Source organism: Micromys minutus (genome assembly GCF_963924665.1).
Source record: "Micromys minutus genome assembly, chromosome: 15".
Classification (NCBI taxonomy): Eukaryota; Metazoa; Chordata; class Mammalia; order Rodentia; family Muridae; genus Micromys; species Micromys minutus.
Genome location: NC_137984.1, coordinates 35,363,826 through 35,388,464, shown reverse-complemented (window position 1 = coordinate 35,388,464; position 24,639 = coordinate 35,363,826). Strand labels below are relative to the sequence as shown.

At 43.2% G+C, this 24,639-nt stretch overlaps 1 protein-coding gene across 1 annotated transcript in view; it reads left to right on the top strand.

Annotated features, from left to right (window-relative positions):
* The window catches only part of TRPC3 (transient receptor potential cation channel subfamily C member 3), a 67,345-nt gene that overhangs the window by 36,454 nt on the left and 6,252 nt on the right, over nt 1-24,639 (top strand). Inside the window, exons 5-10 of the mRNA XM_080929511.1 lie at nt 1,551-1,767; nt 3,001-3,234; nt 6,069-6,333; nt 10,054-10,249; nt 12,092-12,301; nt 15,718-15,801. Coding sequence (XP_080785637.1) covers nt 1,551-1,767; nt 3,001-3,234; nt 6,069-6,333; nt 10,054-10,249; nt 12,092-12,301; nt 15,718-15,801 — 1,206 coding nt within the window. The remainder of the gene's footprint in view (nt 1-1,550; nt 1,768-3,000; nt 3,235-6,068; nt 6,334-10,053; nt 10,250-12,091; nt 12,302-15,717; nt 15,802-24,639) is intronic.

Sequence of the window (24,639 nt, the reverse complement as noted above, 5' to 3'; positions counted from 1 at the left end):
TGTAGCTGGTGACCTGAGGGTTCCAAATCCAAGATGGAGAGCATTGGAAGAATGACCCTGATGCTGACATCTAGCCTCTGTTGGGAATTCTTAGGCTGGGGACAAAGCTAAGCATTAGAGCATCAATCTAGTGGTGTGCATGAAGTCCTGCTTCCAATACTGTAACACACACACACACACACACACACACACACACACACACAGCTCATTTTAAAGATGTGTATACTACTTTATTTTCATACTACTTAAAGTTTTTTTAAAAAGCAAGCTTTGAGAAAAACAGGCTCAGTAACTCCCAAGAAGCAGCATGTGCCTCAGCCATGATGCCAAACTCGGGCTCTGCTGACTCGGCACCAAGATGTGTAATTGTTCCGTTGCTTGTTTTTCTAAGTCTGGTGTTGAAAGGTAACGACTGTCCATGTACATGCGTGTTCAGATTCAGAAATAACCTGACACTCTGGAGTCATTTGAACCAATTAAAATTCTGGACATTTGCTTGAAGTCATTCTTCTAAATGTCAACCAAATTGTCTTGAGGGTCACAGACTGGGCTAATATTCAAGCTCTGAATGTACAGTCTAGGGAACATATTTGACAAATATGTCCAATATACCTAATCCCTGGACTGCAGATGCCCTGGGGCTAAGAGAATGTTTCTCATTTCTATTAGAACATGGGACTTTTGAGGGCAGTGTGTCACAGAATATTTTTAAGGAACTGCCTTCAAATGCTTGTAGGACAACCATAGAAGTGTCTTTATTATATGGGTCATTTTCAGAATACAGGTTATTATTTTTAAACCAAGCTACCTTATTCAGAAGTTCTAATTATTATATATCTCCTTAAACATGTAGGCAGTAATTGATAAGAAATTTATCTTGATCCTAATATTTTCTTCCTTCTAAAATATGATGCACGGCATGATGATTCTGCATTATCTGGAAATGAGAATTATAAATTGTTTGCATCATAGTAAATTTTTTAATCTCTGAAAAAAGCTTTTAATGCCCTACGTGAGTCTACAAACTCACATCTCTTTTCCAGACTTAAGAACTTGGACTTCATGGTCATTCCTGCAAAAATAAGAATAAGAAGCCTGTCACACACAGGGGCACCCTTCAGGGAAGCACAGGTTACAGCCGAATCTTGGAATCTGGATTTCCAAGACTTTTGAAATTATTTTAGAGGGAAAAAAATTTCCCTAAAAAAGAGTAGTTTTCATGATGCATACCAGTCAGGGGAGTGAAACCTTTTGACACTGTGACTTGACGTCTACAAATGCATTGAGAAACATTCATAAGTATTCTGGGAAACACGTGGCCCAACGGCTGCAGGTTGGACAATCCTGAATAGCTCTTCCAAAGCAAACAGAAAGTGTTCCAACTCCCTGTACTTATTCGTTTTTATCCTATATAGTGATTGTCTACAGTGAAGTAGAGGCCGTATTTTCTAGAACATCTTCTCCCCCTCCCTCCCTTCGCCCTCTCTCTTCCTTCTCCTCCTTTCTTTCCTCTGTCTCACCCCCCACTCCCCCGCTCTGCTGTATTACAGCTGGGGAAAATTCTCCGAAGCCCATTCATGAAGTTCGTGGCACACGCTGCCTCCTTCATCATCTTTCTGGGTCTGCTTGTGTTCAACGCCTCAGACAGGTTTGAAGGCATCACCACGCTGCCAAACATCACTGTTATTGACTACCCCAAGCAAATCTTCAGGGTGAAGACCACCCAGTTCACATGGACGGAAATGCTAATTATGGTCTGGGTTCTTGGTAAGCCAAAATTTATGGTTCCTAATTTCTATCCAAAAAATAGTTACTGAAGTGGTTGCCATTTTCTACTAGGAACTGTTATATCATATATATGACGAGAACACCATCTTTAAGGCTAAATGAGAAAATAACTAAATGGTTAAATAGTATTTAACACCCACGGAAAGGTATAAGTTGGTCCTAAGTCATTAATATGGGCCTAGCTGTTTAATTAAAATACTTGCAACTGAAGAGCCTTTGTTATATATGGCTTTGGTTTCGGGGATTTTAGGAGGCCTTGCATTTTCAGAATGCTTGTTACTTAACTTCTGGTAACTCATTTTGAGAAGCTGCGTTAAAGGAAAAAGTCAAAGTAGAGTGAGAAAAAACATTCTGCTCCATTGACTTCTATCCCAGTCATTCTGTGGTCTGCTCCCAACTGTGAGCTCCTTGCTGCTCTGAGTGAATAGGTTAATTCTTCACTCATTCACCTTACAGCCCCACCTGGAGCAAGCCATTCTTTTATTAGCTTTATTGTATGCTTTATTTTCTTCTTAAAATGTTACAATGTGTCCAGCTGTGGCCCGTGGGTGCATGCCTTCCACACACTGGACTATGAGTGCAGCCCAACACCTTGTAAATGATACCATATCACAAGAGCAAAAGGCTGGATATGCATCCATGTGTACATCCTTAGGACAATTTGTTAGACTGAGTATTTCATCCTTTTTGACTCAGATGACATTTTCCACTAGAACTGGGTCAGTTTCAGATGGTGTACCTGGCCTCCCCTGTAAACTGTGAAAATGGGAAGAGAGGTTAGAAGAGGGCATGTTTCTTAATGATGGGGCTTAGTTCTTGTTAAATGTCTGCACTGACCTTCTCACCCTGAGTTTTATTGTATCCCTACATTACTATGATCTGAATTAATTGACTCCATAGGCTTCATTTCCTCTACTCCTCCAAAAACCTCATGGAGCAAAGCCTTGGACTAGCCGAGTTCCGCTTGCTTCTTTCCTGTCTCCAGTGTTATCAACACACACAGGGTTATATGAGCAGCAATCCGGTGTCACATGTGTTTCTTTAAAGGCTGTCATGATGGAGTCTGTCAGCCCTAAGTTGGAGCTTCCTTTCCACTCAGCTCCGCCAGACCCCAACCGGAAGTCAGTTTTTGCCGGGGTTACTCCTCTCCTGGGTATTGGCTCCTCAGCCCCAACCAGAAGATCTAATCACAGTCTCCGGTTTCCTGCCCAGGGATGATGTGGTCCGAGTGCAAGGAACTGTGGCTGGAGGGGCCCCGGGAGTACATCGTGCAGTTGTGGAATGTGTTAGATTTTGGCATGCTCTCCATCTTCATCGCCGCCTTCACGGCCAGGTTCCTAGCTTTTCTGCAAGCCACGAAAGCTCAGCAGTATGTGGACAGCCACGTGCAGGAGAGCGATCTGAGTGAAGTCACACTCCCGCCTGAGGTTCAGTATTTCACCTATGGTGAGTTGTTAGCTGCGGGGCCTTTTCTTTTGTCAGGAAGGGCATCTTGGAAAGCAACGCCCTTTAAAGATGTGCTCCCCCGTATGAGTTCAGGATGTTCTAAGACCCCCCAAAAGATTCCTGTAACCACTGATGGAATCAAACCTACACACTCTGTGTTCTTTTTCACAAGTAAATATATGCTTGTGATAAAGCTTGTTTTAGAAATTAAAGACCAGCGCATGTAGCAGAGGATGGCCTTATTGGGCATCAACGGGAGGAGAGGCCCTGGGTCCTGTCAAGGCTCCATGCCCTAGTGTAGGGGAATGTCAGTGTGGGGAGGTGGGAGGCAGTGGGTGGGTAGGGGAGCACTCTCATGGAGGTAGGGGGAGGGGGATGGTATAGGGAGTTCCTGGAGGGGAAACTGGGAAACAGGATAACATTTGAAATGTAAGTAAAGAAAATAAATAAAATATCCAATTAAAAAAAAAAGAGGCTGTAAATATTTGTGAAAAAAACTCAAAAATTGTAACAGTATTCTGTAATGAAACTCCCAGAATATACTACAAAAAAATTCTTGAGCTCTGGGGCTATTAGTAAAATGACTTTTTTTTTTTTTTTTTTTTTTTTTTTTTTTTGAGCACAGTCTCTAGTGTATAGAGACGGTCAGTCTGCTAAGCTACATGGCTACTCAGTCACTAAGAGGCAGACAGCCTATACACTGTAGGTGTGCTGGACAGAGGGTGACCCGTACCCTGTGAAGGCTGGAACCGGTAGGAACTGTACTGTTATGCTGAGGAGGCTGGGCAGCTTAAAACGTAAAATGTATTTGCTTCTGGGATTTGCTGTTTGATAGTTTCAAACCACAGTTGGTAGTCAATCACTGAAATTATGAGATGCCAAACATAGACAACCACTGTATGCTCAGCATGAGAAATGCATAGAGTGGGGCTGGAGAGATGCCTCAGTGGTTAAGAGCACTGACTATTCTTCCAAAGGTTCTAAGTTCAATTCCCAGCAACCACATGGTGACTCACAACCATCTGTAATGAGATCTGATGCCTCTTCTGGTGTGTCTCAAGATAACTACAGTGTACTTATATATAATAAATAAATAAATATTTTAAAAAGAGAAATAAATGCATACAGTGTTTGTGGGCAGTGGGGCAAGCATGTACTCCAGACTCTGAGAAACTACATGCTCAGTGGCATGAAATAAGATGAGTGAAAATTCAGCGCAGGCAGGATATTGGAGCTAAAGTTCGTACATATGAGAAGTCAGGCTGAGGAAACTGTGGACACTGGAGAGGATGCTATGCCTTTCTCATGGCAAGGATGTCCAGGGGGAGGACACTGGTGCCAGCTTAGCCAGCACACACCAGTGTTATCCAGCACACACCAGTGTTAGCCAGCACATGCCAATGTTAAGGAGCTGTGATTGGCAATCTCCACTATAGTTGTATGTTAGTCAGCCCTGCAATCCCAGCTATAAAGGAGGCTTAGGCGGAAGGATCACAAGTTCAAAGCCTGCCCAGATTACACAGTTGAAGATCAGCCAGGGCAACTTGATGAGATCCTGCACATGAATAAATATAAAGCAATAGATTAATTGAATAAAGGCACAGAAATATTGTGTAATGCTTGCCTAACCCAAATACCACAATAAATTTATTAAAATGGAATGAATTATTGTCTGACAAGCAGTTTATAGATAAGAAAGACTAAAACACAGACTATAAAGTCTGTGTGATTAGGACTCAATGTTGTGAGGAGTACAGATACTTAAACATTTTTAGGGAGTCCCCAAAATGTAGAAATTGCAATGCATGCAATGTAATGCAAAGTAATGATGACATTATCAGCAAGCAAGAGTCTTAATGTCCTAAATATAACAGGTCAAAGGAGCAGCTAAGCTCCACTTAAAGTCAAAGAAACGAAATCTTGTTTTATGTGTCATAATTTTGACTGTTCTTACAGCCTGTGTATTTAAATTTATTCCTGTGTAGTTAGTAACTGTTGGCTGGACAGGAAGTTATTAATTTGGGCTTCTCTACTTCCTTTATGTATGGTTTTGAAAGTCTCTAAGTCTTGGTTTCTGTTTGTATGAAGAAAGCAGAATAACACTGGGCCATTGAGCGGAGAGTCTAACACGCGGCAGAGAGTCGGCAGATGTTAAGCCTACGGTGCAAATGTCCACAGGACAGCCCTTCTTTTGGAAGTGACTTAATGCGCACAGAATTAACCACTCATTGTTTCACTGGCCTGCCAGCGAACTGAATCTGCTGTAGACAGCTGGGGCCTCACTCCCTGTCTGTATCTAACATATTTATGCTTCCTGGAGCTGCCCCGTGACTCAGATCTCACAGGGTCACAGGGTCAGCACCAGTATGATTTGTGATATTCTCCTGACTGACTGTTGGACATTTTACCTGCATTAATTGATAGATAAAATCCTCTTCAAAATAAGGCTTCACTGAGGCCTTGCTTATAGGATGGCAGAGCAACCAGAAGGTAAAGCTGACACTTGGGGCGGAGGGAGGGTCCCTCACCTCTTGTCCTGAACATGCTCCATGCCCCCCACCTCGCTCCATTCTCTTCCTGTAGCAGGTGAGGCCACCTTAGTGTCTTTGTAATAGGATTGCACCCATTGAAATACCGGTGTTGTTTCTAGTTTTACATTAAAAAAGAAAAAGAATCTGGAGAACAAATGAAATTGCCAGTAGTTTCTACTGAAGCAAGAACCACCTGCCTATATAATAGATGTTTGCAGTATTTAATTTGCATAGTTAGGAATATTTCTTAAAAGCTCATTTGTAATATCTCTCCCCTCCCCCTCCCCCCTCTCCCTTCCCTAGCTAGAGATAAATGGCTGCCTTCTGACCCTCAGATAATATCTGAGGGTCTCTATGCCATAGCTGTGGTGCTCAGCTTCTCCCGGATCGCGTACATCCTCCCTGCAAATGAGAGCTTTGGACCCTTGCAGATCTCTCTTGGAAGGACTGTGAAGGACATATTCAAGTTCATGGTTCTCTTCATCATGGTGTTCCTAGCTTTCATGATTGGCATGTTCATACTTTATTCATACTACCTTGGGGCCAAAGTAAATCCTGCTTTCACCACGTAAGTACGATATCATACTAGAAAGGTATAAAACAAAGAACCGTGATGGGTCCAGCAAATGAAGAATGTCAGCTGTCGTAACGAGGCCGTTCTGAGAGCAGAAAAGCAATCCCATGAAACCGGTGTCTGCAGCCGGTCATGCAGGACGTTAGTCCCCTCTTGGAGTTCAGTGAGCGTGATCAGGGTTTGGAAAAGTACTGGACCAAAATGGCTATTTTAAGAAAATTGGATGGCAAGTGTCTGATAGTGGACAACTCTTTCATCATGTAGAGGGCTAAATTTAGCGGCATCATTTTAAAGTCTGTATTACTTTCCACCAGTAGTGAGCACAAAGATTCAAGCATCAGGACAGCTCCTGAGAAGACAATGCCAACCCCAGCCCTCCCTGAAGTCACCTCCTCCCTGAAGCCTTTCTTGATTAACCCCCATAGTCACTTTCACTGTTAGGTTCCCCTGCTGCCAACGAACTACCCCAGCTGTGAGATCATCCTTCTCACCCCTGGGAGACTGGTTGTCATGGGGATGGGACTCTCCCTGTAGGCAAGAATCTTCCAAATCTCACCACCTTACTTTTGCTTCCATATTACCACATCTGCAAGCCACAGCACAGATGTTCCCTGTAGGTAAAGTACAGAATCGTGGTCTTGGAAACATCTGAATTGTCCTAAAGTAACTCTGAAATAGTCATTGTCTTAAAGGTAAAGGAGGCCAGAGGTTCATTTTATTGTAAAAAATGACAGCAGCAACAACACCCTGTGACTCCACTGGAGAATGAACAGGACCCTGGTCCATTCCTCACAGCAGTTCTGGGGTCCATTACTTTTCTCCTTTTCTCCTTGGAAGGGGCCTGGCAACAAGATACAGTAGAAAGGAGTATTGCTGGAAAGTCTGACCGGCCAGGGTTTTAACATAGCTCTGCTATTTTCTAACTGCACCCTTTGGTTACATTACTGAACATTTTTCCGTGTCATTTTCCTCCTTTTTAAAATAAGCGTCATAGATTTTTAAATAAGGTCGTCGTGAGCATTACATAAGGCTCCTTACGTAAACCCTCTTGCCCACAGTAGGAGCAGCCGTGTCCTTTCCTTTCCAGCTCCCTCTTTTCCCACACATGCCTGGCCGGCAGCATCCGCAGATGCTGCAAGGAAGTTTGTGAAGGCATGGGAGGAAGAGGCAGGGTGGCTCTGTGACAGGTTGGGTAAATGCAGAAATGGGGACTAGAGTGTGCAGTCTCCTGTCTCCACATGCCTAACTTCACACTCTGAGACTTCGTGACAGAGGGAATCTCAATCTCTCCCTCTCCCCTCCTCCTGCCTCTCCCCCCCCTCCTCCCTCTCCCCCTCCCTCCTCCCTCTTCCTCCCTCCTCCCTCTCCCCCTCCCTCTTTCCTCTCCCCCTCCCTCTTCTCTCTCCTCTCCCTCCCTCCTCCCTCTTCCTCTCCCTCTTCCCTCTCCCCCTCCCTCCTCCCTCTTCCTCTCCCTCTTCCCTCTCCCCCTCCCTCTTCCCTCTCCTCTCCCTCCCTCCTCCCTCTTCCTCCCTCCTCCCTCTCCCCTCCCTCCTCCCTCTTCCTCCCTCCAACCTCTCCCCCTCCCTCCTCCCTCTCCCCCTCACTCCTCCCTCTCCCCCTCCCTCCTCCCTCTCCTTTCCCTCCCTCCTCCCTCTCCCCCTCCCTCCTGCCTCTTCCTCCCCCTTCCCCTCCGCTTCCCCCTCTTCTCCCTCTTCCTCTCCCTCTTGTCTTCCTTCCCTTTCCCTCCCTTGCCCTCCCCCTCTCCCCCTCTTCCTCTCTCCCACTCTCTCTCTCTGTCTTTCTAAGCAGAATCATTTGTCCTCAACCCTCTATCCCTATGAACTAACAACATTTCTAGAACATACTAGGCGTTCAGTGTTACTGGCTGAGTGGTTAAATGAATAAGTAAACTAGTGTTTAAACCTGCGGGTCTAAAGACTTCATTATTGTTTAGAATTTGTTACGAATAGTTTAAAGGACTGTTTTTCTAAATCATTTTCTTGGGGGGGCAAAGACTATTTCCCACCTTCATCATGGACTGGGCTGGCGACTGTTCTTTGTTCAGTAACAGATGTGAGGATCCTGTGACCAAATGTGCTAAACGCCCATAGGTAAGAGTCGTATGAGAGATGGAACCTGATGCTGTCTGCTGCGGGCTCCCATTCCTTGTCCTCTACCCCGTGTCTCTCCCAGCTGAGCATTGTTCCCATGGAGGAGATGCAATTGGCTTTCAGAATCTTTACCCCACATGCAACCCACCCTGGTTCAAAGTAGCCTTTTAAAAAATTGTGTCAGTTTTCAGCATGCACATCCTCTTCCTGCCGCTGTTCCCCAAACACTGTAGAGTAATAATTATTTGCACAGCTTTGTGTTACATTTGATATTTTAAGCAACCAAGAGATGGTTTACATACTACAGGAAGTGATCCACTGGTAACCCGGAAATACAGCGCCATTTCTTTGGGATTCTCTTGCACGTTCTCAGATGTTGAATGCCCGTGAGGGCCTCAGGAGCTAATTCCCCACAGATAACACGGCTGACTGTGGACTCTTGTGGTCAGAATTGAAGCCCTGAAGTGGGGTATTTAGAGTGAAAAGACTTTCCTTCACACCCTGACCCTGTATGAGCTGGCTTCCATTCTCGGAAACCACGGTTTCTTTTTAATACTTTCAGAGGGGTTTCCCCTCAAAAAAAAAAAAAAAAAAAAAAAGAATAAATATCCAGTAGCTCTCTCTTTTTATTCAGATGACTAAGTATTTCACAGCTGCTATGTTTACTTTTTGACTTAATGTATCCTTGCTGTCCTTTATATTACAACTGTATGAAGCTAAATCTGCCTCATTAGCCCCAGTGGCTGCACCGCACTTTAGCATCTGGACACACCAAACTCCTTCGCTGGTTGTTGAACGTGGCTTTGTTCTAGGTATAAACTACTTCACTGCAGGCCATGGTGAGGTGCAGATCCTTTTCTGAAGTGGGTGTTTCCTTTTAAACCTAAGCCAGGAAGTCAGATTGAAAATTTCAAACCACCTACAAAATCAGGTTCCAACCTTCCATCCTTCCAGAAGACAAGCATGGAGTTGTAAAGTAACTTCAGCTTTCTCCTGCTGACCAAGTGAATTGACATCAGAATAACTTCAGAAAAGCTGGGCCTTGACACCGGCCCCAGAAACCCCAGGGTAGAATTGCTACTCTGTACCCTAACAATGTGGACACGGTCGCACATACCTGGAATGCTACCTCTTAGAATCTGGATGCAGAAGAATCAATTCACATAGTAAAATACTGTCTCAAAAACAAATTGAAAAAATAATATAACAGAATAATTCTAAAAAGATTTTTAATTCTTAAAATATAACAGAATTTTCATTAGACACGATTATTAGGGTCTAGAAAGCAGTTAAGAGCTCTGGGTGCTCTTGCAGAGGACCTGAGTTCACGTCCCAGCATCCACATGCTTACAACCATCTGTGACTCCAGCCCCTGACTACCTGGCGCCCTCTTCTGGCCCCCACAGGCAGTGCATGCATGCAATGCACAGATACATGCGGACAAAACACAGGAAGTAAATATTATATTTTTAAAGCAATTGGTAGGAATTTATGATGGTAGAATTTTATAATAATATTTACATCTATATAGCACTAGATACTAGTTTGTTTTTACTTTTTAACAATGGAAACTACTCATTACCATGTTTTTATTGCTCAACAGGGTTGAAGAAAGTTTCAAGACTTTGTTTTGGTCCATATTTGGACTGTCTGAAGTAACTTCTGTTGTCCTCAAATATGATCACAAATTCATAGAGAATATTGGATATGTTCTTTATGGAATATACAATGTAACTATGGTGGTTGTTTTGCTCAACATGCTAATTGCTATGATTAATAGCTCATACCAAGAAATTGAGGTGAGTTCCAGCCCTGTGTGTCTCAGAGGTTTTAAGGTTAGAAATATTGGCTGCAGGAGGATTATTACCTGTTAGGCCATCCATCTACCACTTTGGTCCTGGTAGAAACTATGGCACTTTAGTTGACTATGTTCAGTGTCTAGAAACCACTCTGTTTTGGATTTGTTGGTTCCATAGCTTTCTCTGCTCTTTTATACTTTTATATATTTTCTGCTTTCAGATTTAGTATCTTTGCTTAGCTGTGTGTTACCTGCACCAAATAGTGATGCTTGCCTGGGTTTTTGAAGACTAGGTCTTACTCTATAATCATGTAGATTTATGTTAAGGTGATACATGATTTGACAGTGGAGAGGTGGGGGCAGGGGGTTAGGAAACCGGAAGAGGAGGGGGAAAGGGGGAAGAGGGAGAACAAGATGGAACTGGAGAAGGATGAGCTGGATCCAAGTGGACTTAATTGGTATTAGATAGATAAGAATATTTTAAGGGATTCTACAGGTCTTTTTATCTCTTATAGAAGGGCAGTTTGTATCTTTGTCCATTGGATAAAATCTTATTGTGTAGAGGGTTTGTGGATTGAGAATTTAATATATAAAACAACCAGGAAAAGCCATCAGGCTTTAGAGTCATGTTTGTGCCAGGCAATGGAGAGATGGACACACCGTGGGTGCCAATAAAGAGACAAGCCTTCTGTTTTTAATATTTACTGCAACATAACCAGGCTTCCCAGGACATCACTATGCTACCCAGACCTCGGAATCATTGAGCTCCACCTGCTTCATGCTCTCAGATGTTCAGATGACAGGTGTGCAGCACCACGCCCAGCTTCCATGTGCATTTTAGTAATGGATTCCCGTATATAATGTCCCCAGCACCTCCTATACTCCTATACCTGTGGCCCTGCTTCCTGTCCTTTGTCAGTGAGGATGGTTGTACCAATCACCATGGAAACACTGGAAGCAGAAAAAGATGGAGACAGGATTTATGTGACATTAGAAGACATGGGAGACAAGTAGCACAAAGACAGACTCCACAATGTAACTGATCCAGTGAAATGTGTTGGCTTATGCCTGTTATCCAGGACTTAAGAGAAAGTAGCAGTGAGCTAGCCTAAGCTACAGTGTCCCAGGCCAGTCTATGCTAGTGCGGTCTCTTCAAAACAAATTAAGATAAATGAAGCAAAAATCAATTTATCTAAATGCCATTTCCCCTTCTGCCTCTAGAATAAGACATATGACATCTCCAACTTGTTATGGGTGGGTCTGGAAGAGCTCAGAGGGTGACAGAGAAACAATGATGGATTTAGAGATGGTTGGGGTGACAGAGGGAGACTGTGATTAATAATTTTATCCTTCTTTGACCCTGAAATTTTCTTGTTGTTTTCATTACCTGGGAATGAGGAACAGGAAATGCTGGGTACAGTCAGAGACATATGGAAGAGGAAGCATTTGGGTATCAGTATGTGAGCCTGTACTATACAGATATGTAGGAATTATATGCAGATGAATGTGAATATGTTATGCAAGTGTTTAAAACATAATGTAATTGCTATAAGAATGTACATCAGGTCTAGATGTCTGATTTGAAAGTTAGTAATGGTGGGACTGGAGAGATGTCTTGGAAGTTAAGAGTTATTGTTCTTGAGAAGAGCCAGAGTTTAGTTCCCAGCACCCACATCAGGTCGCTTACAACTATGCTGTTGTAACTACAGCTCTAGGGTATCCAATGCCCCTCTTCTGGCCACCACAGGTATATGCACACACAGGCACACACACACACACACAAGCACACATACTTAAAAATAAAGTCTTTTTTACTTTAACAGTGAGTTTTATTTTGTAACAGGATGACAGTGATGTAGAATGGAAGTTTGCTCGTTCCAAACTTTGGCTGTCATACTTCGATGATGGAAAAACATTACCTCCACCTTTCAGTCTGGTCCCTAGTCCAAAATCGTTTGTTTATTTCATCATGAGAATCACTAACTTCTCCAAGTGCAGGAGGAGAAGACTTCAGAAGGATCTGGAACTGGGCATGGGTAACTCAAAGTCCAGGGTATGTATTGAAAAGATGCCAAGATTGTAAAGTAAATGTTCCGTGCCTTTTTCCTGGCCTTTGATATTCGTTCATTAATTGCTGTGTGTGAACTTAGCAGATACTGAACACAGCTACCTATTCCATGGTCTTTCATAGACTAATACTATCTGCAGAGTGTTTCAAATAGTCACTTAGTCTATGCCCTATTTGGAGTCAGCCGCTCATGCAAACTGCCATAATATAAACAAGCAAATGAAGAGCTTGTTAAACACAAGAAGGAAAGTTATTGTCAAAAAATGCTTCGCATCTGTGTGCCCTACGCTTTAAGGCAGTTACTCTGAAGTTAAGTAACTCTAACTTCAGACGTGCCCCTAGGCGCGTGCGTAGTTCACCACCACTACATTTGGAGAGACAACAGAATGACCTTTCCTTGATTGTCATATCACAGATTCGCCTGTGCATATCTCCGAACAGCGATAAACGTCCTTTATAAAGAAAAATGTTTTGAGCTTGAGTTGACCTAGGAATGTAAGTTTCACGGTGGCACTTCACCAGTTTGGACTTAGTTTTTTTCCTGTATATAGACTTGGGGTAGGAGACACAACATTATGGCTGTATTTAAAATAACAGGGAAGGAAGGAGACAGGAGCAAATGTGTGAGACTCAAGTACCGTTTCTGCTAGAATTGTACAGATGGAGTCTGGCACGCTGCCGCCTGCCGGCAGTCCCCACACTTGGTACACTGAGGCAGGAAGATAGCAAGACTGAAGCAGGTTGGGTACGATGCGATTCTGAGACCAGCGAGGACTACAGAGTGAGATCTGGTCCCTTAAAGACGTATGAAAATGGTCTCTAGCTGCAGTGCTCCAGAAGCCCGGGGAAACAATAAAGCTTGGCCTTGTACAAAACTAGAGGTCTCTCCTAGATAGAAGCTGAGGAAAGACAGGGTTGAAGCAGTTTAATTCCTTATTTTTTTTTTAATGTACACCCGTGTTTACAAGACTTTTTAATAACCCTTGAGTCTCACCCTTACAGACAGTGACCCTGTGCTGGGAGTGTGGTTTGGTGGCACTGGGCCTTCTGACAAGCACAAGCCCCCAGTTTGAACCACAGCATCGGAAAATAAGTTTGAAAGCAAGTGGCTTTTTAAGGCTTTTTGTGGGACGTCAATGTGCCACAGCCATTAGACTCCACAGCACTGACCGGCTGCCCATACTTTGTTTAAATACCACACACACACACACACACACACACACACACACACACACACACACACTGAGAAACCATGGGGTGAAAGGAAGGGGCAGCCTCTAGGTTAGACATGGGTCTGAACTGGCTCTTAAGTGTATAGAAAGTTACTGTGTAGTGAGTTACACAGATAAATGGCCTCACTTAAAAGAGGAAAGCCACCCGGCTTCTATGAGGGTTACATAGGATGTATTCCATTTTATATCAGCAAATATCAGGGCCCTTCCTCAGAGTCCACACTGCTTGCTGTGTGTTTAGACCTGGCTAGCAGCCAGGGTGCAGCCTGTGCAGGGTATATGTGGATCAAGGCTTTCTGGAAGTCCATGCTTAGCCCTCCTTACGCACTGGAAATAGCTGGCTCCTGATGTGCTGGGCGCCTCTTGGCTGCCTGTTGTGAAAACTGAGTGTGTTGATAGATGTTTGGACTTTCTAGGAAAGCTTAGCTACTTAAGTCTTTGGCCTCTGAAGCGTGGTCACTGTGCCTTTTGTGCTTCAGAGAAAAAACCTTGAAATTCTCTTTCTCTAGCTGCCTAAGTCAGGGTCTCCACTGCTGTGAGAGATGCCGTGACCAAGGCAACTCTTAAACAGTTAGCATTTCATTGGGGGCTGGCTTACGGTCCATTATCATCATGGCAGGAAGCACGTAGTGTGCAGGCAGACATGGAGAAGGAGCTGAGAGTTCTACATCTTGATCCCAACACAGCCCAGAGGACACACTTCCCATGGTGACACACTTGCTCCAACAAGGACACACTTCCCAATTGTGTTGCTTCCTGTGCCAAGCATATTTGAACCACCGCAGTAAGCAACAAAGTTTATAGACTTTGGACTCCAAATAGTCATAGTGTAGATGGGGGACACCAAAAGCCAGGTGAACAGGGCAAGTGCAGATGTGTAGACCTCTGTGAAGGCACAGCGAGAGCTCTCCACAGGACATCCACTCCTACCTACCCTGTCACATCATTAATAGAAGGACAAAACTCAGAGGGCCTGCCTTGGTTCCCCCCTCTTCTCAGATCCTCCTGAATTGCCCAGCCTGACCTTAAACTTGTGATCCTCCTGCCCAACTCTCCCCAGCATCTGGGCATCCAGGCATGCGCCACTACACCCAGACAAAGCTGCTCGGTCTCACTCGTAGGCATGGACTTCCTTCATGGAATGAGTTGGATGAAAAGTTGAAGAAATGCCAACATTGTTCTGTTTGAGACCTTTCAGCTACTTTTCCTGCTGAGGCTGCTGAGCTCAGTCAGCGGGCTGATACTGCCTCCCAGTGGCAGAGGGAAAAGTAACATCGTCTAGAGCAGCCCTGCCAAACCTGTCACCTCGGCCATGGCCTGCCACACCTTCCTGAATTATCCCAGTGAGGTTCAAGAGGTGGAAAGAATATAATTGGGGTGGGGAACACTTTTGAATCATATACAAACCAGTTTGCCCTTGAATGATGGGGGTTTCTGCTCATGTCTTTGTCAGTCGTGGCTTTCTTTCAGCTTCTGCTCCTGCCCCCTCAAAACTCAAGCTGGGGTGGGAGTGAGGATAGGTAGATAGGTGATAGATATATGATAGATTGTAGACAGATGTCCAATAGATTTGATAGATGATAGATATATAGACAGACATAGATGATGGACAGACAGACAGATATAGATCGTTGATGGACAGACAACTAGATAGAATAAAGCCCCATTCTTCAACCGATTCTCCAAAGTTCTGATCCTTGATCAGCATAAGACAAGATGCTAGAGAAGCCATATTTTTTTAGGTGATATCGTAAGGCTACAAAACACGTGTAAGGCTACCCGCACCTGTGAAATTCTGTTCAATTTAGGAGAGGGGCTAGGACTCAGCAGCCAATCAAACTACTCCGGAGGCACTTGGAGTTCTGGATGGTAAAGGTTGCATGTTTCCAGGGAAACGTATATTAGGTAGGGGCCAATTCCTAAAGTACATTCTTAGGAAACAGCTCGGTTGGTCACACGGCATTGTGCCAGTGCTTTGATGAAGGGGAACATGTCTCTCACAACTGTTCACTTCAAAAATATTCAACCCCCTCATAAAAGCCAACTTGCACAAGACATTCCTCAGAAATGCGGACTCCAGAAATGCCATCCAAGAGAACCAAATAATCTGTATCTCTCATTCCAGATGAATGTATTCTCATTTACTAGGTCAATTGTATTTTTTCCTAGTTAAACCTCTTCACTCAGTCTAACTCGAGAGTTTTTGAATCACACAGTTTCAACAGCTTTCTCAATCAGCCAACACGATATCAGGTAAGCACTTGTTAGCCATTTCTCTATTGTGTGTGACTCCCCGTGTGACTCTCTGTATGTGTGGAGTGCTGCAGTCTCATATACACTCTGAAGTTGTGCAGAGCAGACAGAACGAGGTGCTATCTTGAGGTTGAAGTTTGAACCCAGGGCCTCGCCTGTGTTACAGTCCTAGGCTATTCGAATTTATTTTATTATTTTATTATTGAGGCGGAGTTTTCCTAAGTTTCCTGGCTTGAGTTCCAACTCACTGTTACCCATGGACGGCAGAACATGATTGGATTTTCTTTTCTCCTACCTTGGCCTCTCAAGAAACTGAGAGTGCAGGCTTGTAGCACCAGGCTCAGCAAGAATTGCTTTTGCGATGTTGAAAACAAAGTGTTTCTGTAACGTTTTTATCACATGAATGCTCGGTACCCACAGAGGTTAGAACAGAACATTGGATCCCCTGGAATTGGAAACCACCATGAGGGTACTGGGAATTGAACCTTGATCCTCTGCAAGAGCAATAAGTGCTCTTAACTACTGAGCCATTGCTATAATTACCAAAGGAACACATATTCGCATAAGCTCTGCCCTGTAGGAAGAGTGGGAGAGAGACAGGCCATATGAGAATAAGGGGTCCTCTCAGTATATCTGATATGTTTCACTGGGTTTTATTTCTGAGAAATCTATTTTGCAACTGATTTCGAGGCTCTCTCGTCAGCACAACGTTAAAATGCTCTTTCCATGCTGATGTCATGTGCTGATCTGGATACTGCGTATATATCTAGCACAGATGGTTGGGGTTCTTGGCTCCATCTGGCTTGTCATTTGGGTCTTTAGGCTCTGTTAGGTTCTCTATAGTGTGGAGCGGATCAGGCATTGATACTTTCCCTGGTGTTAGCTAGTGGGCGTGATCCACCTCTGCATACAGTTTCCTTAGAAGAGGAAAACCTGGCAAACTTGACTGACACGCAACGACTGTCGAAGCCTTCCTTTATTTGACAACTTGACAGTCTGCTCGATTATGGTACTTGGTTTATTTCATCCCCTGTCTTCCACTGGTAGAAATAAAGCAAGGATTTTTATTTCAACCTAACAGAAAGAGTCAAGTGCTTTTACTGTGCATTTATCATGAATGAACTTGGCCGTGTATGTTTGATCTATTTAGAAAAATCTCCGTTCGCCTTTCCTTTTTTATTAATCATTTTATTCACTTACACTTCAAATGATATCCCCCCTTATTGGTTACCCCTCCACAAACCCTGCATCCAATCCCTTCTTTCCCCCCCTTGTCTCTACGAGGATGCTCCTCCACCCACTCACCCACTCCAGCTTCACTGTGCTAGCATCCCCCTCTTCTGGGGCATCAAGCCTCCACAGGACCAATGCCCCCCCATTGATGCCAGACAAGGCTATCCTCTGCTACATTTTTATCTGGAGCCATGGGTCCCTCCATGTTTACTCTTTGGTTGATGGTTTAGTTTCTGGGAGCTTTGAGTGGTCTGATTAGCTGATATCGTTCTTCCTCATTTGCCTTTCTTGATGGCTTTCTGTTACCAATTAAGAGAAAGATTTGTTAATTTCAACAGTGATATTCTTATTATTTCTTAACAGTCTAATATCTCATGCACTCAAAAATTTTATAACAGATTCACTATCCACAATGTTTGATTTAAGTTACCAAATATTTAGTTGAACATGAGAGAAGAAATGAGATTTTTCATGCAATTGGCTATTTTTAAGAGTGAAAGTTAATACTGGTATTTAAAAGCCTAAAGTAAGAGGAATGTTAGTAGTTGAAGATGTCAGCCTTTACCTGGGGTCTGAGTTGAGAAGGCTTTTGTAGCTGTGTGTGCCGAATGCCTTGAACTTAGAGCTGTTATTTTCCATCCTGGACTCTTTCATTTTTGCAGTCAACCAAGGCTTTCATGGCTTTGGGATTTATGTGCTATTTTAAAAGACCTATTATGTAATAACTTTTAAACTTATGTGTTTTTAGCTCTTTCAGTTTTCACATGAAATAGTCACCCTGTGTAGAATGCCCTCAAGTGCAGTGACAGATGAAGGTCCAGATTTATTTTTTCCAGATGATTCTGTTCATCTGTGTCCAGTGTGTTGAATATTGTTTTGGTTTTTGTTGACTTTTCATTTATTAAGTTCCTATAGAAAATTGGATTTCTTCCTATTTTTTTCATGTTATGTTCCATTGATCTGTCTATGAACACTATATGACCATATATAGTTTAAAACAAAGTCAAACAAAACCCAGATGCAATTGTCAACCTTACTTTAGTACTTTTATTTTACAAAATTGCCTGGCTATTCTTTTTTATTTTTTTAAGTTTGGAGTTTTAGTTAGCCTGTCTAGTTCACAAAATTTCTGGCTGGTGTTCTTACGAAGATTGGGCTAATGTTTTAAGACTTGACCTTTTTCTGATGTCCTTTCTTTGGTTGGTTGTTGGTTGGTTGGTTGGTTGGTGGCTGGTTGGTTGGTTGGTTGGTTGGTTGATAGGTGATTGGTTGGTTGTTTCGTTTGTGGTTGGTTGATGGTTGATTAGTGCTTGGTTGGTGGTTTGTTGGTTAGATTGTTTGGTGGATTTTTCTGATGTCTGTTTGGTTTAGTTTATCTGCGATAGGGTCTTCTGTAGCCCAGGTTGTCTTCAAACTCAATAAATAGAAGTTGGCCCTAAACTTCTGGTCCTCCTGCCAAAATGCTGAGATTTGCAGGTGTGGGCCATCATACCCAGATTTGTACAGGTCCTTGTGTCTGGTGTCATTATATTTATTCTTTTCAGTTTGCTAAAATGTCTCAGGAACTGCCAGATAGCAATTACTTAATGGCTGAAAGAGATAATCCAGTACTTCTTTCTCCTGTTCAAAAGTTTGGATCACCAGCTCTGGAGTGTGACAGGAGACTTGGGAGCCAGGCCTTCTCTGTCTAGTGCTATCTGTGACAAAGGGCATGTGCCACTAAGCCTGGCTTTAAACACAGCACCTTTGAAGGGGAACGTGGTATATCTGCACACAGAATTTTCCCTGAGAATAAAGAAAGTGAAGGTGCTTGCTTATTTTCCCTTAGGTGAAGTTTTGTTAGTGAGAAACTTAGTCCAGATGTCTTCCAGGGAAATTTGAACTCCAGAGGAAATTTTAAAACAATCTCATTTCCATAATTTTCCCTTCTGGAAATAAGTGAAGGATTACATAGACCTTTTCTAAGCATAGTTTCCAAAGACATGGAAATGTCTTGTGGAGTATTACATGAACATTTGAGTTTCCCAGCTCTATTAAATAATACTACGAGTAGCTAACCTTATCTAAGCAACAACTATGAGTCTACATGTATGTGATTATTTAATCTAAATAATTGTTTATGAGCTGAGTTTTGTGACCTGCCATGGAATCAAAAAAACAGACCCTCATGAGTTCTTTAGGATTGCTCATCTGGTAAAGACCTGTATTCAAATTAGAGATTTTTTTTAAAACTCTCAACATATCTGCCTCACCTTAATTCTTAATTTGTGTATTGCATTGTATGTGTATGTGAATACTGAAGGAAATCTTCCTCCGTCACTTTCCGCATTATCGCTCAATGAACCCAGAGCTTGCAGATTTGTCTGGACTGGCTGCCCAGTGAGCCTGCCAGTCTCTTCTTCCCCAGCAATGTTTTTATAAGATGTATTTACCTGAACTCAGGTCTTCATTACTACTCCTTCTCCCCACCTCCTCTTCCCTTCCCCATCTCCTCTTCCCCCTCCTCTTCCTCCTCCTCCTTCCCCTAGTTCTACCGGCTTCTTTTTCATCTTCCTCTTCTTCCCTCTTTGAGACACAGTTTGCTACATAGCTCTGACCGTCCTGGAACCCGTTATATAGACTAGGCTGGCCTCAAGCTCAGAGCTCTACCTGCCTCTGACACACAGTGCTAGTATTAGTTGTACACACCACCAGTTCTTATACAGCAAGCTCTTTACCAACTGAGCGGTCCCCACACCTTAATTTTTAGGATGTTTTGGGCTGGGCATGGAAGCAAAAATACCTCTGTAATTTCAGTATTTATAAGACTAAAGAAGGAGTTTAGTGGATTTGAGGCTAGCCTGGGCTATATATCCAAGACTTTATCTCAAAAAAAGTTGTATTTAATTTTTTGGTGAGAGAAGGTTTCTACAGAAACCTTCTTACAACAACCCTTTAATGTCAGTCTGATTCTCATTTTCTTTGGCAAATAAAGTGTTTTCATCACTGTGGAAACTGTTTACTCACTGTGACAATATATAAACCACTACATCTTGCTGTAATAAATGCTAGTGTTTTGACATATTCTTTTGGCATTTAGTCACTGATACAAGTAACACACCTCATCCTGTTGTAGTAAATATTAAAAAGTAAAAAATGGCTTAGCTTACCTCTTTATTGGCCCTGAGCCTCAGTTTAGTAAGGGCCCGGTTTTAGTAAGGAGCCATGCACACGTCTGTCGGCTCGGACCAGGCAACACCCGGGTCTCACTCCATTTAAACAACTCCCTTCCACTCCGTTCGCATAACTCCCTTCCCTTCACACCAAAACTCAACACAAACACAACTCTACAGCCCAATAGCTTTTCATACAGGTTTTTGTATTCAATTCTCCATCCACAACCCTCTACACAACAAGATTACATCAAATAGACAAAGATGCAAACTGCCCTTCTATATGAGATACTAGGCCTATAAAATCTGTAATGTTCATAGTTGTTTAATGCCAATTAAGCCCACCTAGATCTAGATGTCTTTTCTGGACATCCATGTTGGGACCTTCCTCTTGTCCTCTGACCCCTCCTCCCTGATCTCTCTCTCCACCTCCTTTCCCCTGCCCAGTCACACTGGCTTTCCTTTATTTTACTAATTAAAATGGGAAGGTTCAGATAAAGTCACCTCTTGAGTACACGACTGGGCAGTCCTTGAGGAAGTGAAATTAACATTAAAATACGAACAGCTTCAGGTCAACCCACACCATCCCACTATATTTTCCTTTTCACTAAATAGGGAGCTTCATCTTCTTGGTGCTTATGTGTGCTTTTCTCAAGCTTACTTGTTTATATTTACCATTACATACATAAATATAAGCATAGCGTTCTTCATTAGCTTTGTGGGGGTGTTTGCCTGCTTGGGCTGGTTTTGAAGGACTTATTATTTCTAATTATGTGGAGGGCTAAGAGTGCATTGAGTACAGTGCCTGCAGAGACTAGAAAAGGGCATCAGGTCACCTGGAGCTACAGCCTGAGTCGCCTAGCATGGGTGTGGGGAACCAGACTTGGTTTCCCTGGAAGAGCAGTGCACAGTTTTAGCTGTAGAGCGGCCTCCCCAACCCAGGGCTTGTGTATTTCCTAAGAATGTAAATAATACATTAAAAGAACTATTACAGATGTTTCTTTCTGCTACCAGGAGTTTTCTGTATTGTTACGTGGGAATCTCACGCCTAATTGTTGTGTTCCATTGTGTCTACAGACCATCTTCATTTTTCTCCACGAATATTTAGTCCATTTTCTACTGACTATTATAAACAGTGCTCGAGTGTCTTAGGACACATTTCTTTTAACGGTATAAGAGGATTTTTCTGATCATGTGCTTGGGGATGGCTGTATTTCCATTTTCAGCAGCAGGTACAGACGAAGATTTCTTGGCTTCCTCACAAGCATTTGAACTCAGATTAATAATAATAAAAATTCCACCAATAAAACTACAGTCTAAAATAAAGGGCCCACGAAAGTCAGGCGTGATGGTGTACAACTATAACCGTAACACTCAGAAGGTTAAGGTGAGAGAGTTCTGGGAGAGACTATCGAGATTGCTCATGGGGGCATCCTGTTGGTGCAGAGGACCTGAGTGTTGTTCTGTGCAGTAAGGTGGCTCATAAATGTATCCGTGAATAGTTAATACCCTCTGAGCTCCCAACGGGCTACAGGTGCTCTGCACCTGCCCAATAGCTCTAGATTCATGAATAAAAGACACACACACACACACACACACACAACCTTTATATTTTGATATACCTTGATTAGCTCAATGATTGGGCACATTCAAACCTCCCAGCAGGCAGCATACCCTCCCCCTTCAGTATTCTTGAATTAATACTTACTAAATCTACATTTTATCTCTGCTACCCCAGACCCAATCAGGAGAGTGTCCCCTGGGGCCGCTTTCCTGGGTTCTTGCGTTTCTGCAGGCCTTTAAGTCTGATGTTTCCACTTCCTTGTCATGGTGATTCTGTTCCTTCTCTCCTCTGTGTTTCTAGCCCAGGAATCCCAAAAGAGCCACCTTTCCCATCCTGCCCAGCCACTGGCCTTCGGATCTTTATTGATTAATCAAAAACCAATTGGGGACAGAGACCTTCAGCATCAGGACATGTAGATTCCCCTATGATTTGGGGAGCAAATTAAGACAAAGCATTGGAACAAATCCCCAAGACATATCCATCTATAATTTCAGATATGGAGACTCTGACTCCGCTTCTGGCTGCTCGCACACATCCCATCATACACAGGCACTTGCAGACACATAGAGTTAAAAATTAAAGTCTTCTTTTTTCTTAGGGAGATTTCATGAATCCTTTACAGAGTGACACAGTATTAGGGGTGGACACTGGGCTGGGAAATGGTTCATCAGATAAAGCACTTGCCACACAAGCATGAATACTTGAGTTTGGATTTCCAGGACTCATGGAACTGAACACAATAGTACGTGGCCATCTGTGATCTCAGACTCCTCCAGTGAGATGTGGAGACAGAGGAGACTCCCCAGAATCTCAGGCCAGCTGCCTTGTTGTCTTTAGTGGCAAACAGAAAGCCTCCTCACAAGGTAGAAGGTAAGGCCTTCCTCTGGCTTCCACATGCACACTGCCACGTGTGCAGGGAGCTGCTTCACACGGGAATATGCACATCACACATACACACATACACACATACACACACAGAGACACGAGGATTGACTTGTCAATTAATTAGTAAGCAAATAAACGATGCATGGTGTCCAAAAAGAACGTTGTCTCACTATAAATTGAAATCTGGCTCCTGTACATGAGAGAAATCTTTAATTTACCATAGTGGTCTCCAGTTCTATTCTTTGCCCTACAAAGGTCAGGATTCCATTCTTCTATAGAGCAGAACAAGGTACCATTCTGTAAGTATGCATCTTCTTTATCCATTGGTCCGTTGATGGACAATTAGGCTGTTTCCTCCCCTGTTGGTTGTGAAGAGGGCATCGGTAAACTTGAATGTGTGGATATCGTTGCTCTGCTGTGCTGATGTGGGACCCTTACACACCGAGAAGAATGGTAGAGCTGAATCATGCATTCTCTTTTAACTCCTGCAGGACCCTCTCATTCCCATAGCGAGCCTAGGTATTTGTCAGATAACAAACACAAGTTAGTTCATGCTTGTTCCTGCCTATCTCTTGGGTCTTTTTCTCTCCGACTTAGTCGCCTGAAGCAAGAGTCCCTAGACCTGCACATTTAGTAGAGAATAGGTCACTGGGCTCCCTTTCTCAGAGACAAGCACAATTTAATAAGCTTTCAGTTCCTCCCCTCCCTCCGCTTCTAGGGAGAGAGGAAGCACTCCGGCCCGTCACGTGGAATGACTGGAGAATGAAGGAGTTTTAGGACCCAGGAATTCTTGTTTCTCAGGCCCTTCCCGGTGGCTGTGTAGAAAGTGGGAGGTAAACTTTGACTCTCAGTGAGCCCTGTGGGAATGCTATGGGCCCAGATGCTAGTGAAAAGCTGTCCTTGGACTGCAACTGGGATACTTGTGACCAGGTCAGAGCTTATCATTAATCTGGGAACAATGGGGAATCTCATTTGATTTAAGATTACATTTCACTGATAATTTTTAGAGCATCAAGAATGTTCTCTTAGAAGTTTTACTTCATGCGTTTATGTCTTCAATCCCACTTGCCTCGTTTGTAAACACTGTATGAGGCAAAGATCTAGTTTTTGACTTTCCTATAGGATAGCTTATGTCTCAGCACTACTTGGTAATGATCTTTGCCTCCATCTCTTTAAAAAAAAAATATTTCCTGCTTGATTTATTATTACCGCCATTAATTATTTTATTTATTTTATGCACATGGATATTTTACTTGAACATGTGTCTGTGAACCATGTGCATGCGTAGATGCCCGAAGCATTAAGAAAAAGGCATCAAATGCTGAGGAATTAGTGCTACAGACAGTTTTGAGTCATCACATGGGTGCTGGCTCCTCTGCTAGAGCAGCCAGGGTTCTTGGTTATTGAGCCATTTCTCCACCCCATTATTTATTTAGTGTGTGGTGTGTGTGTGTGTGTGTGTGTGTGTGTGTGTGTATGTATGTCTGTGTGGCTCTGTGTGGTGTGTGTGTGTATGTATGTATGTGTGGCTCTGTGTGGTGTGTGTGTGTGTGTGTGTGTGTGTGTCTGTGTGGCTCTGTGTGGTGTGTGTGTGTATGTATGTATGTGTGGCTCTGTGTGTGTGTGTGTGTGTGTGTGTGTGTGTGCCTGTGTGTATGTGTGCCTGTGTGTATGTCTGTGTGGCTCTGTGTGGTGTGTGTGTATGTATGTATTGTGGCTCTGAGCGTGGTGTGTGTGTGTGGTGGGTGTGTGTGTATGTGCATGCATATGTGTGTGTGTGTGTGTGTGTGTGTGTGTGTGTGTGTGTGTGTGTGTGTGTGTGTACATGCTGTTGTACAGAACTGACTCTCAATGAGCAGTTGGTGAATGAATCACTGAGCTTAAGATCTGTTGGGTGTTTTTGTTTTGGTTTGGTCTGGTTTCCTTTGCTCGAACAGCCAGTTGGATCCAAGGCTTTCTCAGGAGCTCCAGTGAAAAGACAAAGTGAAGACTAGTTCTGTGTCC